The following is a 14,944-nucleotide window of genomic DNA, read 5'->3' as shown; positions in this document are numbered from 1 at the left end:
TGCACCGGACTGTCCGGTGCACCAGTCGACAGAAGGCAAGATCAGCCTTCCAGATTTGCTCTCAACGGCTCCTAGCTGCCTTGGGGCTATAAAAGGGACCCCTAGGCGCATGGAGGAGAACACCAAGCATTCCTACAACATTCCTAAGCACCAAGACATCGATTCCGCGCATTTGGTTCATTGTGATAGCATCTAGAGCTCTTGTTGAGTTGTGAACTCATTGAGTGGTGTTGCGAGCTCTTGTTGCGACTTGTGTGCGTGCTGTTGCTCTGATTTTGAGTCTTGTGTGCATTACTAGTTCCTCCCTTACTCCGTATTTCTTTGTGAATCTCAAGTGTAAGGGCGAGAGGCTCCAAGTTGTGGAGATTCCTCGCAAACGAGATATTGAAAGGCAAAGCAAAACACCGTGGTATTCAAGTTGGTCTTTGGACCGCTTGAGAGGGGTTGATTGCAACCCTCGTCCGTTGGGACGCCACAACGTGGAGTAGGCAAGCGTTGGTCTTGGCCAAACCACGGGATAAACCACTGTGTCATCTCTGTGTTTGATCTCTTGTGGTATTGTGTTTTGTTGAGACTCCTCTCTAGCCACTTGGCGATTATTGTGCTAACACTTAACAAGTTTTTGTGGCTATAAGTTTAAGTTTCATAGGATCACCTATTCACCCCCCCCCCCTCTAGGTGCTCTCAGTCGGCAAAGCCGATCCTACACTCTTTACTAAAACTATTGCAAAGGATTTGTTTGTATGCCAAATTTATGTTGATGATATCATATTTGGGTCTACTAACAAATCTACTTGTGAAGAGTTTAGTAGGTTCATGATTCAAAAATTCGAGATGTCTATGATGGGGGAGTTGAAGTACTTTCTAGAATTTCAAGTCAAGCAACTCCAAGAGGGCACCTTCATCAGCCAAACAAAGTACATACAAGACATACTTACCAAGTTTGGAATGAAGGATGCCAAGCCCATCAAGACACCCATGGGAACCAATGGGCATCTCGACCTCGACACGGGAGGTAAATCCATAGATCAAAAGGTATATCGGTCAATGATAGGATCTTTACTCTATTTATGTGCATCTCGACCGGATATTATGCTTTCCGTATGCATGTGTGCAAGGTTCCAAGCCGATCCTAAGGAAGTTCACCTTAGGGTCATGAAAAGAATCATGAGATATTTAGTTTTATACACCTAAGTTTGGTCTTTGGTACCCCCAAGGGATCCACTTTTGATTTAACATGATATTCAGATGTTGATTGGGCAGGGTGTAAAATTGATAGGAAGAGCACATCAGGGACTTGTCAGTTTCTGGGAAGATCTCTGGTGTCTTGAGCTTCAAAGAAACAAAACTCAGTAGCTTTTTCTACCGTCGAAGCCGAGTACATTGTCGTAGGCCATTGCTGTGCGCAATCACTTTGGATGAGGCAAACCCTCATGGACTATGGCTACAAATTGAGCAAAGTCCCTCTCCTATGTGACAATGAGAGTGCAATCCGCATGACGGATAATCCCGTTGAACACAGCCGCACTAAGCACATAGACATTCGGTATCACTTTTTGAGGGATCACCAACAAAGGGAGATATCGAGATAGCTTATGTTAGCACCAAAGAACAATTAGCCGATATCTTTACCAAACCATTAGATGAGAAAACCTTTACCAAACTTAGGAATGAGCTAAACATTCTTGATTCTCGGAACTTTGGTTGACACTTTGCACACATAGCTCAAGCATATACCTTTGATCATATCTCTTTCCTTTGGTACAAATGCATAATTCCTATTATTTATGTACCAAGGCTATGACTAATGTGTTTTCAAGTGCATTTCTACTAAGTCGTAGATTGAAAGGGAAATAGAGTCTTCGGCGAAGACAAGGCTTCTACTCCACTCTATCGGTATCAATTACCCTTCGTCGTCACTCCTCACCACTCTTCGATTGGTATAATCTTCACACATATTTACTTGTACCAATGGGAGAGAAAGTACTAAGGGCTCGCAAAGACTCCGTTTTTGGCGATTAATGCCAAAGGGGGAGAGAATATTAGCCCAAAGCAAAAAAAAACCCGCACCACCAACCTTCAAAATTTTTAGAAATAATGATTTATGTTTGTCTCTTCAATTGGTATCTTATGATAAAAACTTTTGATTGACATATTTCAAATTGGTATGTTCTCAATTGATTAGTATTTTCAAATTGATATCTATTAAAACCCTTTTGAAGACTAAGAGGAAAATTTCATTCAGGGGGAGTTTTGTTTAAGTCAAAGGAAAAGCATTTGAAACAGGGGGAGAAAATTTCAAATCTTGAAAAATGCTTCTCGCAATCTTATTCATATACCTTCGACTATTTGCAAAAAGACTTTGAAAAGATTTTCCAAAAGAATTTGCAAAAACAAAACATGTGGTGCAAGCGTGGTCCAAAATGTTAAATAAAAGAAACCAACCATGCATATCTAGTAGAAGTTAAAAACTGGTTTAATTCCAAGCAACCTTTGCACTTACGTTATGCAAACTAGTTCAATTCTGCACTTATATATTTGCTTTGGTTTGTGTTGGCATCAATCACCAAAAAGGGGGAGATTCAAAGTGAAATAGGGCTTAAACCTTTTCCTAAATGATTTTGGTGGTTGAATGCCCAACACAAATAATTGGACTAACTAGTTTGCTCTAGATTATATATTCTACAGGTGCTAAAGGTTCAACACAAACCAATAAAAAGATCAAAGTTAGGGTTCAAAAAGAAAGGAGAAAAATAAACCGAAGAGAACCCTGGTCTGGCGCACCGGACTGTCCGGTGTGCCACCGGACAGTGTCCGGTGCACGAGGCACGATCGCCTCCAACTCTTCACCTTCGGGTTTCTGAGGCCGCGCTCCGCTATAATTCATCGGACTGTCCGGTGTGTCAGCGGATCAACGGCTAGCCAGCCCAACGGTCGACTCCAACGGTCGCCTGTAACATGAACAGTGAAGAATAGTGCGCGAAGAAGTCAGATCAGCCGCCAGAGGCGTACCGGACAGTGCACAGTACCTGTCCAGTGCGACACCGGACTATCCAGTGCCACCAGACGACAAAGCTCCAACGGTCAAAACCGTCAGAACCCTAACGGTTGGGTGACGTGGCTGGCGGACCGAACAATGTTCGGTGGCGCACCGGACTGTCCGGTGCGCCCATCGACAGCAGCCTGCCCCAACGGTTGAATTAGTGGTTGGGGGCTATAAATACCCCCCAACCACCTCCACTCCAACAATCCAAGCATTCACTACTTCTCATTCAATACAAGAGCAATAGACACCACTCCAAAGACACAATTCAAGAGATCGATCCGCTCGAAGTCTCAAAATCAACTCTAGCGCATTTAGACTTGTGAGAGGATCATTTGTGTCTTGTTGTGCTCTTGTTTGCTTGTTTGGCTTTCTTCTTCCTCATTCTTGTTCTCTAAGTGACTTGTAATCAAAGCAAGAGACACCAAGTGTGTGGTGGTCCTTATGGGGTCTAAGTGACCCGTTTGATTAAGGAGAAGGCTCACTCGGTCTAAGTGACCGTTTGAGAGAGGGAAAGGGTTGAAAGAGACCCGGTCTTTGTGACCACCTCAACGGGGACTAGGTTCTTTAGAACCGAACCTCGGTAAAACAAATCACTGTGTCATCCGCTTTATTTCTTGGTTGATTTGTTTTCTCCCTCTCTCTCGGACTCAAATTTTATTCTAACGCTAAATCTGACTTGTAGTGTGTTTATAAGTTGTAAATTTCAGTTTCCGCCTATCCACCCCCCTCTAGGCGACTTTCAAAGACCTAATTCTATACCGAGTGTCCGCAACTCCTTCGACACTCGGAATATGAAGACCTTCATCTTTTGATTCGTCGTTTTAGCCGTCGCTTCAAGTTCTCGTCTCAAGGATTGTTTTCACCGTTGTAGCACAACTTCCTGTAATGCGACCTAACTTACCATTTCCTCTGCAAAACACATGTTAGTCACATATAATATTACGTTGTCATTAATCACTAAAACCAACCAGGGGCCTAGATGCTTTCACATGCCATGCACTGAGTTTTTACTATAATTTTAATAAGTAACTAGTCGGTTGCCCATGCATTATGACGGCTCAACAATACCCACGTAAACTATCCACCAAAAAGATCTGAAGATTTTTTATTGATTATCTCCGCTCTCCACATAATATTTTTTGATTTGACTAATCGAGTCGACATCGTGTTAAAGGAAAGGCCATGTAGACATGTGATGTCGAGCCATCGAATGAGTACCATATGCAGCAAATCAGGGACTCACATCCCTCATCTCCCCCACTTCCAAGGTTTCGTAGAGCCGAAAGGGAAGAGAAGAGGCAGTCATACATGTTCGTTGCCGGAGAAGGACACGACGAAGACCTGGGCATCTGGAGCGATATAGGTAGTATATCGCTAGATACATACAGGTAGAGAGCACGCAAGCAAGGAAAGAAGCCCAATTGGAGCAGCTCCAAACCGAGAAGCACCCGCACCAGGCTAGTCCGAAAGGGCGAGAGAATGTGAGTGCCTTCCCAGCTCTGGACCCGGCGAGCGACACAACACCACCACCAACTCCGTAGCATATGCCGATTGCTGCCGCGCTACAGGTCTTGGTTGTCCAGTATCTCAGATTTGGACTCCTCATCGCCAAGATAACCTAAGCATGGCAGGCGCCATCGTGTCCTCCTCGGCGACACGCACGAAGAAAAGCCAGGAGCAAGACCGACTCGCCTGTCCCCGTGTCGACGAGCGTCGGTCGGCTCGCGGCTGCGACCATGGGCAGCAGGTTGGGGAGGAAGAACAGGGCGAAGGCCGAGAAGACGAACGAGACGTCCGACGATGGCAAAAACGATGGTGTGTGCATGCTGTGAAACAGCCTCGTGGACGTGCAATAGCCACTGCGCGGGTCAGTGTCGGGATGGTGTCGGACGAATACAGGGAGGAGGCGCCTGCTCCCACGACCTCTCGAGAATGGGTGGCACGGAGGCGGAGGCATGAGGGGGAGAGAGAAAAGAAGCAGGATGGCGATTTGGCGAACGAGGTGGCGACAACGGAGGCGAGGACAATCATTATCTTTCGGAGGTATATATGGCCAAATGGGAATAGTGACTGGTCCAGCCCAACACGAGCGTCGTGTCGTGCTTAGGCCGTAGACTCGGCCCACAGTGTTGACCCGGCCCGACACAATTATATTTTTTTATTTTACAAAAAAACCATATATACATATGCATAATTTATTTTTAATATTAAAAACATTTAACCATAATGTTCTACTGGTGTTTTAATATAGTAAAAGAAATTGACTAACTTGGATAAAAAAGTTTCATGGCGCGGGTACACAAGGAACATGGATAGAGGATGGTTCTCAGTTCGCGAATCCTCGCGAACCTGACGGAGATTAAATTTCCCTACTTAGATCCGGTGGGGACTAAATTAGTCTCATACCTGTCTCCTAATAGGGAAATTCCTCGCGGGGAATCAGGTCCCATTGTCATCTACTCATCTCTACTCAATAGAGGCTACTGCTTCATACTAATTAATACGCCCACATAACAGGAGAACGCATGTAAAATGTAGCATGCTACAAGAAGGCTGAATAGTTGACTCTTTTTTTTCTGAACACATGTCTGAACCTGTTTCTCTGTATGTTACTAGTACATTGGAAGCAGCCATCCTGCACCCCCCCTTAAAACACATCACATAGTTGATATAGCATATAAGCAGAAACACCAGGACATCTCCTGCCCATGTGGCACCAATCTCTAAATTCTCCTGCAGCGATCTTGCAACACTGCTTTCCTATTTTACAGTAAAACACCGCGCATGCAGCCGAAGGTCGACGAAGCACACACGGCCGGTCCCCAAAAAAAGACGATGGAAGAGAGGACCGCATGCATGATCTTTACCTCAAACCGGTCATCCACTACGAAACTTACCCAAGACACAATGCGAAAACCAGAGAGAAGCGGATGATCTGGACACGCTTCCGCTACGACTGCGGGACGATGGTGCCGACGTAGCCGACGCCGACGATGAAAAACGCGACAGACTGGAAGAAGAGGTAGATGAAGAAATGGTCCCTCCCGTACGCAAGATCGTACCAGCCGCAGGAGAAGAGGAAGGCTGCCACCCCGAGCTCCGTGACGTGCAGCCTGCATCATGTCGCTGGAAATTAGTCGCGGGACTTGAAGGGAATAGCATCCGGTGGCGGTGGGGGAAAGGGAAACAGTAGATTTTAATTGCTTCATATATATACCTCTCCCATATCCTCATGAACTGCTTCCTGAGCCCCGCTTTGTTAGCCGATTTCATCTTCATGGCGCTGCCGAGCTTCGCCGTCACCACCCACTCGTTGGCCCTGCCGGCCTCCAGCAAGCCGATCAGCGTGGCCTTTGTTCTGTGCAGGGACATGACGTTCTCGAAGGCGACCCAGAAGAAAAGCAGGTGGAAAGACCTGCACGCAACAAAGTCCATGTCATCTGGTCAGGTAACTGTGTGGTCGTTTAGCCACCTGGAATCGTCATCGACTGATGGCTATATATCTGCCTTTGCGAGGTCGTCTTCGTCTAGGAGGGGGGTTTTCACCTGGGAGTGCCGACAGAGTTGAGGAGGGTGATGGCCGAGGGGATGTAGACGCAGCCCCACTTGGGTATGCGGACCTCGGGGACGAAGATGGTTGCCGGGATGATGACGCAGTAGAACGAGAAGGTGATGATGTGCGCGATGATCTTGCGTATCAGGAAGAAGTTGTAGATGACGTGGATCTTCTTCCAGATCGTCACTTTCTGCGTCACAGTCAGTAGCACGCGACGAGTTAGCTAGCGGCCACGTTCCACCTGGCCTAGACTTCCGGATCCAGTCAGACGTGCTCTGTGCAGCTTAGAGAGTTTGATTCGACGGGTTCGTGTTTGGAGGGACAGACCTTGTTCGTCACAATCTCCATGAGCATCTTCCTGAACAGGTTCGCCGGGCCGCACGACCACCTGTGCTGCTGGAACCGGAAGGCCTTGAAGGTACTCGGCAGCTCGCTTTTCACCTGCAGGAATCAAATCGGGCAGGCACATCATGGGTGAATTTCACTTTCTTCTCACTGTGCAGTCTGAAATTCTGAATGCGCCATCGTCTCAACAAAAAAAAAGACCAAAAATGTCTTCGATTCAATGATAGCGGTGCTAGAAAGTTGCATCGCATTCCATCTGAAATTTCTGGATGCCCATGATTGTTGGTATCAACCGTACCTGGACGTCACCGAGGTAGACGAACTTCCAGCCCTTGAGGCTGGCCCGGATGGCCAGATCCATGTCCTCCACCGTGGTCCGGTCCTTCCACCCCCCAGCCTCGTTCACCGCGGAGATGCGCCACACGCCGGCGGTGCCTGGTTGCCGAAACTACTCAGCTACCTGGTGCTATGGATGAAATGCAGAAGCGATGGATAGAGCGCTGGGTGCGAGCTTGGTTTACCGTTGAATCCAAAGAAGGCGCAGACGGAGGAGCTCACTTCCTGCTCCACGGTGAAGTGGTAGTCCAGGGACATCTCCTGCATCCTCGTCATCAGGCACTCGTCCGCGTTCACTGGTCGCCACCACAAGGACAGACAACAATCGGAATATCAGATATGACCATCGATTACTTTCAAATATACTCCTCATCGTCTTGGGCCTCGTGGGCTCATGGTCATCATCAAAATAACGACGGAAAAAGTGACAGTAAAATTGTGCCAGTATAAATTATCACTGCTATAAATAAAAGATTAAAAGACCATGTGTATTATTGTTCCCCTCAGGGTCAGGGCCTCAGCTGAGCAGACAAACAATTTAGGCCTCTTTTGGTGCAGCTCCTGTCGACTCCAGCTTCAGACACAGCTACAGTTTACACACTGTTCATTTGTTGTTTATAGAGGTTCTTTTTCTCACTCTTTTCACAGCGCCGGTGAAACCTGTTAAGTCAGCTTCTTTTTTCCCCCTTCAGTAATGTACCAAATGGGCCTTATACTACTGTATCTGAGCAACACTGGACATGTGCATTTGTACTCTGATTTTTTACTAGTTCACTTTGTTTCACTTCCGGGTGGGTCTGCGACACACTGGACCAGCAGACCAAGCAATGTGCCTGTGGTCAGGCTAGAAAGGAATCATTAATCTACTGTCTTGGGGGTTAGTTTGGTAAATCCATTTTCAAGAGATTTCTATTTTTCTAAGAGAAATTAGTTCATTTTTCGTTAGTAAACTAAAAATATCTAAAAATGGATTTACCAAACTAGCCCTTAGAGGTTGTTCGTTTTCATCTCAATCCACGTGGATTGGATGTGATTGGATAGGTTTAAATACATGACAAGTCAAAATTCTTTATTTTTTTTTTCATTCTCATCCAATCCATATGTGATAGCAATAACCGAACAAGTCCTTACTAGTTTTGTCCGGAAAATGATATAATTTGTGTTTCACCTTTTATGAAGCTCTTGAAATTTAATGAAATTTATATAAAAATAGTAATACTCATAACACGAAATACTAAAATTTATACTCCTTGACTTTTTCACACAAAAAAAAAATTTGTATTCTCGTGGAGACAGGGAGTACTACATCATATGGGCAGAAATACTAATGGCAGCTAGATAACCGTGTTCTCGACTGGAGTACATGCTGAACTAAACGGAGAGAGAGGCCCGATGCACTGCAGCAAAAGCAGAGACAGGCAGCGCGGGTCCTTCTCGCGGTCAATTATGCGCGCCCACGGCCCCCGCCCACGCCTCCGCCCCCGTCCCGAGATCACCGACGGCCGGCCCCGGACCCGCCATGTTCCCCCTGACCGCGCCACATGGCCGCGGAAAACCTGTCCGGCCTAGCCTAGGCTAGGCCTACCGCTGTCAGTGCCGTGACCTGGTGGAGCCGCGGCACGTACACAGACTGCACGTACTAGTGTTCTGGACAGGGACTTGACGCAGCCATGCCATACAGGAGGATAGAGAGAGAGAGTGAGAGAGAGAGGGAGGCGCGTCTCTCTGTGTGTGTGCGTGCCGCGTGCGTAGATGGAGATGGAGTGGGTGATACAGGATCCACACTTGAGCAGGGTGAGTGTGAAGCAGCTTCACCGAACCCTTTTCTGCCGTGCTCTGCTCCCTCCTACTCCTTTCTCCTTCGGTTGCGCGGAGATATTCCGCGCGGCAGAGATGACAAATGTCTGCGGGGTTCTGGGCTAGGCAACGCAACGCAACGCATGATCCATATCCATCGCCACTCGGTCCCACGTGGCACGGTTCGGTGAAGAATCTGCGCGCCATAAGCACCACCTCCTCGTCCCTCTGCCTCTGCCTCCGCATCTGCATCTGGCGCGGCACGAGCGAATATGCCACTCCTCCTCCTGAGCGCTGCGCTGACAGTGTCAGGACAGGCCGCAATAGTAAACGCACCGCCGCGCAGTAACCCTAAAACAACAGTAACAGTAGCCGCAGCATACGTAGTAGTATCACCGACGACCCACCCGACGCCGACGGCGTCAGGGCCGTGCGCCCCGCCCGTGACCATGCCGCCGAGACATCAACGGCGCGCCCGTGGCTCCTCCGCGGGGCGCACATAACAAACGTTGGTGGTCCGGTCCGGCCCGGCCGGAGCCGCGCGGTCCCGGCCCGGCGGGCGGAGGAAGACCGTAGAATCCCAACGGCAGGACTGGAGATCCGGGCTACCTGCTGGGTACGCCCGGGGACGGCCCACACGACTCACGAGTCACGAGGAAGTGGGGGGTCCCGTCACCCGTGGCGGTGCGTCTGTCAGGGCGCGAGAGCAGCGCGCGCGCGCGCGGCAAGAGGCAGCCGGGTGCACCGCAAGGACTGTCGGTGGCGTTGGCGTCTGATCTGGGACTCTCATTGCGTACGTACCCTACGTGCCTACAGCCCTACAGTATACAGTAGCAGTAACAATAATAATCCAGCGGCTCCACTCGCCTGGCCCGAAAGTCAAGGCCAGTTGGCACGTGCCCTAGGCCGTAAAAAGTCAATTGCGCAGCCCTCCCCTCCGGATTTTAGCTTAAAACTAAACCTTGACCTATACGCAACCCAAGCCTGCGTTTTTCTTAAAGTGTATATATAATGTGCTCCTTCCTAGGCTAACGAACTTAGCGCCGGCAACAAAGAGCACGGTAAATACAAATACTTACTTAATGATGAACGACGAAATGAATGGAAATGCACGGAAGGTGGTGGTAGGGTAGGGCATACTGACCGAATCTCCAGCGCGCCTGGACGAGGGCGATCTCCGGGTTGTGGACGAGGTAGGGGATGGTGCGCTTGAGGTAGTCCGGGTCGGGCTGGAAGTCGGCGTCGAAGATGGCCACGTACTCGCAGTCGCGCACGTACGCGTGCCTCATCCCCGCCCGCAGCGCGCCGGCCTTGTACCCCTTGCGGTCCTCCCGGATCTGGTACGTTATGTTGATCCCCTTCCGAGCCCACCGCTCGCACTCCATCCGCACCATCTCCTGCTCATCACATTTCGTGCCCGATCCAATTATTATTAGGCTTCCCCCCGCCCCCCTTTTTGGGGATCTGGAATAATAATACTACAGCAATGCAGAAAATATAGGGTGCCTATGATGAAACAAACATCTTTTTTTTACCCTAGTAGTACTAGTGCCGTCGCCGGAGTTGAATAGCGCACGCAATTAACCCATCCGCACTCTTAAAGAAAGGTGAGGGTAACCGGATCCAATGTGGCTGTGAGGGGAGTGTGGTCACTGGTCAGCACTCGGCACGGCTTTTGCACGTGCCTAGGGTCTTTACCATTTTGTTTAGGAGGAGGAGGAGGGTCATGCACAGCACTGAAGAAGAGCCCCCTGATTGTGCTTAATTAGCGGGGGCATTGAATGCTCTGCATGGACGACGGACGACCACCACCGCCAGTCCGCCACCACCTCAAGCAATCAATGCCGTAGGTCTAGAAATGGCAGCGCGCAATGGCCAGCCAACGATGCCGACCACGAATCCCCACTGTGCGCGAGATTACCCCTCTTTACTGCTGTTTTTTACTGCCGCGCCGCCGCGGAGGAGACAGTTTTCCACACGCTACCATACAGTTTAATGCACCCCCGAAAACCCAATGCGTAAAAATACGTAATGAAACGTACTACTAGTAAAATAACTGAGAATACCTAGGCTGCTAGGCAAGTAGGCAAGCAGACATGGGCCCATGGTTCCCCGTTCCCGCCAAAAAACATAGCGAGAATGGGTGTGTTGCTAGTAGTACTAGCTAGCCTATTTGCAACGTATTTTCGTAATACTGTAGTTCCTAAAACTGCGAAGCTGATGCCGTCACGTGCACTGTACGCAGCAGTGCAGCAGTAGTAACTGTAAGATGTGTGGTTTTTTTTTTCTTTTACCCGCTTCTTCTACAAGTGTCATTATTACCGCACAAACACAGCCGGAGCCGGGGGCGGCGTAGCATGATGCGGGGGCTGACGGGCTGTACAGTGGCGTGAGTAAAAAGAGGACAAGGGTGGTCGGGGCCAGGCCTGGCAGGATGCCCGGGCGCTGCGGCCTCCTTCAATTCGGCTGGGGACAGGAAAAAAAAGGTAAAAAAAAGGGGCAGAGGAAACCAAAGTCTAATCTAAAGAAGTAAAAAAAAAACAAAAGGCAGAGGCGCAGGCGACTGTCCGTATGGAACTACAATGGCCACCCACCGACAGGCAGAAGATAACGCTGCTGCAGATGCTAATGCATTACGCACAGGTACATGATTAGCAGCAGTAAAGAGAAAAAAAAAATCTCTGGCGAAACGCAAGCTAGTATACCTTAATCACTTCGTCCGTGGAGTCGTCGAGCACCTGCACCACCAGCCGGTCCGCCGGCCACGACAGCCCGCACACGGCGCCGATGGACAGCTGGTACACCTGCAGAGAACGCACGCCCGCCCGCCCGTGGCACCACCGCAAGGCAACCAAGGTTATTAGTGACCCAACGAATCCGGAGTAAAACCGCTGCAACGGGCGCTTGGCCGGCAATGGCGGCATGGCGCTGCAATGTAATGCGGCGGCGGGCGGGGGGGTACGGACCTCGCGCTCGTTGAACATGGGGATCTGGACGAGCACGACGGGGAACGCGGAGGAGCCCAGCTCCGGGTCGTCCTCGGGGAGGGGGTCGCAGCGGTAGCGGCGGTCGGGGCGGAGGCGGAGCAGGCGCACCCCGGAGATGACGACGGCCATGTACACGCGCTCAAGGAACAGAAGCACCGACATGGTGAGGCACACGGCCACCGCCAGCCGCAGCAGCGGCACGATCACCGGCGCGCGCACCTGCGACCACGCCTCCGGCAGCGCGTCCATCGCTCTCGCTCTGGCTCCGGCGGCGCCGCGGGGGTAGGGGGGTGGGCTGGGCGCCTGGGCCGCCTGCCTGCCTGCCTGGGCTCGGCTCGGCTCTGTGTGAGTGTGACTCGGGCGGGCGGACGGGGCGGGCTGCGGGATGCGAGTGCCCGGAGTGAAGGGGTTTATAGAGGCCACCACCCACGTGCTTAGCCTCAGCCCTCAGCGCCGCATCAGAGGGACGCCGTAGGGTTTTGTGTATGCACTGTACTACGCCCTAATAATAGCCTAATACCTCCTCCCTCAATCCCACCGCACTTATTTCTTTTCTCTCTCTCTCTCTTCGAATCTACTACTGAAGACCAAGCACGCAAGCATTTTTCAGATGTTTTTTTTTACTGCGACCTACCTACTAGCACGAATATATATATATATATATATATTTTAGCGTGGACTCGATGAAACTGCAAGTGTGTGTGTGTGTCGGTTGGCATTGGCGCCAAATTGAGATGCAGATCCAGTTTGCGTCGTAGAGAAAGAACATGGCCGTCCATTGATCCGGGCCATTAGAGAGCACCGACGAACGCGAGCCCGTCGGTCGCGTCAGTCGAGTCGTGGCCGAGCATGTTCACTGCGCTGCGCTAGCTCTCACAGCGACAGCGCTGCTCCAGCTCGGCACAAGAATATTTTTTTTCTCTCTTTTTACTACTAGCGTCTGATCGTCACGCACGCACGCACGCATCATCTCTGCTGCACTGTTTGACCTGTGAAATGAAAGTATAAGTGTATTATGTATAAGCGAGGAGGTGATCTGGGATCCAAGGCCGATGCAGAGAAGAAGGGCCGTGGAAAGGAGGAGGAGGAGGAAGAAGAAGAACAAGTGCAGCATGATTGGCGCGCGGAAGGCGACGGTAAAACGTGTCGACATGGACGATCGGGCGCCTGACAGTAAAAAGCAGAGGATGGGATAGAGTCGGCTGGGGCCGTCAGTGGTAGTCCCGGACTCCCGGTGGGGGCGGACGGGACGGGGGTAAATGGGCCCTGCGAAGGGTGTCGGTGGCGCCGCTAGCTGGCGATAAGGGGGTGTGTGTGTGAGTGTGACGCTGCCGCAATGGCACTTGTACTGCTGGCTGGAACCTGGAAGCAGCACGAGCTCGTGTCATGGGGCGTCGTCAGTTGTGCCGGTTCCTGCCGTCTGTCTAGCCTGAAGATGAGCTGCCTGGTTGGTTGGCTTGGAATCAGGTTCTACTCGCTCGAGGTCGAGGAGAGTTGAGCGCTGGTAGTGTAGTACTAGCCTGGTAGAGACTGCAGTAGGTCTTGCAGACAGAGCGCACTTTTGGGGTTCTTGGGATTGGCTTCGATTAATTACAGAGCGCAAATTAGAAGAAAAAGGGCGCAAATTACAGAGCGCAAATTAGACCAAAAGCGTTGCGAAAGCAAGGATGGAAAAAGGGCGATTAGAGGGGGGGGTCAAGTTCCTATGCCGGAGTCTGCAAAAAAAAAGCTGAAACATTATGTTTCCATTAATTCTTAAAAAAATGTAGTCATGCAGATGCAGGTGACCGCAGTGGAAGAGCCTTTCTTCCTCCTTGATTTTCGCGGAGATGATTTGCCTGAATCACAGGCCAAAAAACTGCCGGAAAACCACATCAGCAAACCCCGCCCTGTCGACCGTTTAACGTTTAGCTGTGCAAAAGGCCGGCCGGACCCGTTTTGATCTTCTGTCAGCGCACACAGGGCCACCACCCCGGTATCCATGGGCGAATTTAGGGGGTTATCGGGTCAGCAGGCCCCGATGAAGTTTATAAATTTTTTTAGCGAAACACCGTTATGTTAGATTCTATGTTGCCTAGTATCGGTTACTAAGTCTCTAGAATACCAACATGTCTAAAATAACTTGATGATGAGTAGATCTATTCTACTGAAGGGTATAGGTATATATATACTGTCGTTATTGTTCCTAGCCATCATTGCGGTGACGTCTTGCAGTGAAGGCTCGCCTTCTACTACTTCTTGATCTCTCTGCGTGTGGCGAGAAGATTGGTTCTCGTCGTTGATCGGCGGTGGATCTGAGACATAGTCACAGGTATTCCAGTCACTCCGAACGCCTAGGAGATCGGTTCCTCTCAGTATGTCGATTAGGGTTTTAAGGTCGAGCGATTAGTGTTGGCTAAACATATCGGGCACCTTAATCTATTTATATGGCGTCGTATGACCGAGGGCTGCAACCAACGGTTAGGATAGCCCCCCCCCCCCCCCCCCCCATCAGGGGCACGGTTAGGATTAACCCTATCCTGGTTACTGTTAACCGGCTAGTGTAGAGAACACATCCTAATAATCTCTCATTTGTTCTCTACATACCTCTCACTCAAACTTTTATGAATTCCATCCTTTGACAAGTTTACACATAGAGACCAATGTGTGACAATGATCTATTAAGTATCACCGCATTCATTGGCTACAACATGCTCCCCTGCTTCAGAACGAAAAGATTTTACTAGGTTGCAATTTGTAGCCCATGTGATTTAGGATCATAGATGCTCCCTTAAACCCATACCGGCTGCGTGCTTACTAAACACGTTGGGTGGAAGACCTTTTGTGAGCGGATCCGCAAGCATCTGATGGATTCTTATATGCTCAACTTGAATGGTG

The 14,944-nt window shown here is 49.9% G+C and overlaps 1 protein-coding gene across 1 annotated transcript; it reads right to left on the bottom strand.

Moving 5' to 3' along the window:
- Positions 1-5,575: 5,575 nt before the first annotated feature.
- On the bottom strand, positions 5,576-12,430 carry LOC100192112 (uncharacterized). Its single transcript, NM_001137535.1, has 9 exons — positions 12,047-12,430; positions 11,786-11,884; positions 10,225-10,477; positions 7,469-7,579; positions 7,246-7,382; positions 6,930-7,043; positions 6,593-6,792; positions 6,264-6,461; positions 5,576-6,159 (listed from the first exon to the last, which is right to left on the bottom strand). Exons 1-9 carry the CDS (start codon positions 12,314-12,316, stop codon positions 5,997-5,999), a joined length of 1,545 nt encoding a protein of 514 aa, NP_001131007.1. The 5' UTR covers positions 12,317-12,430; the 3' UTR covers positions 5,576-5,996.
- Positions 12,431-14,944: the final 2,514 nt, after the last annotated feature.

Source organism: Zea mays, chromosome 4, assembly GCF_902167145.1.
Source record: "Zea mays cultivar B73 chromosome 4, Zm-B73-REFERENCE-NAM-5.0, whole genome shotgun sequence".
NCBI classification, from domain to species: Eukaryota; Viridiplantae; Streptophyta; class Magnoliopsida; order Poales; family Poaceae; genus Zea; species Zea mays.
The sequence above is the reverse complement of the archived record's forward strand: the minus strand, read 5'-3'. Positions and strand labels throughout refer to the sequence as shown.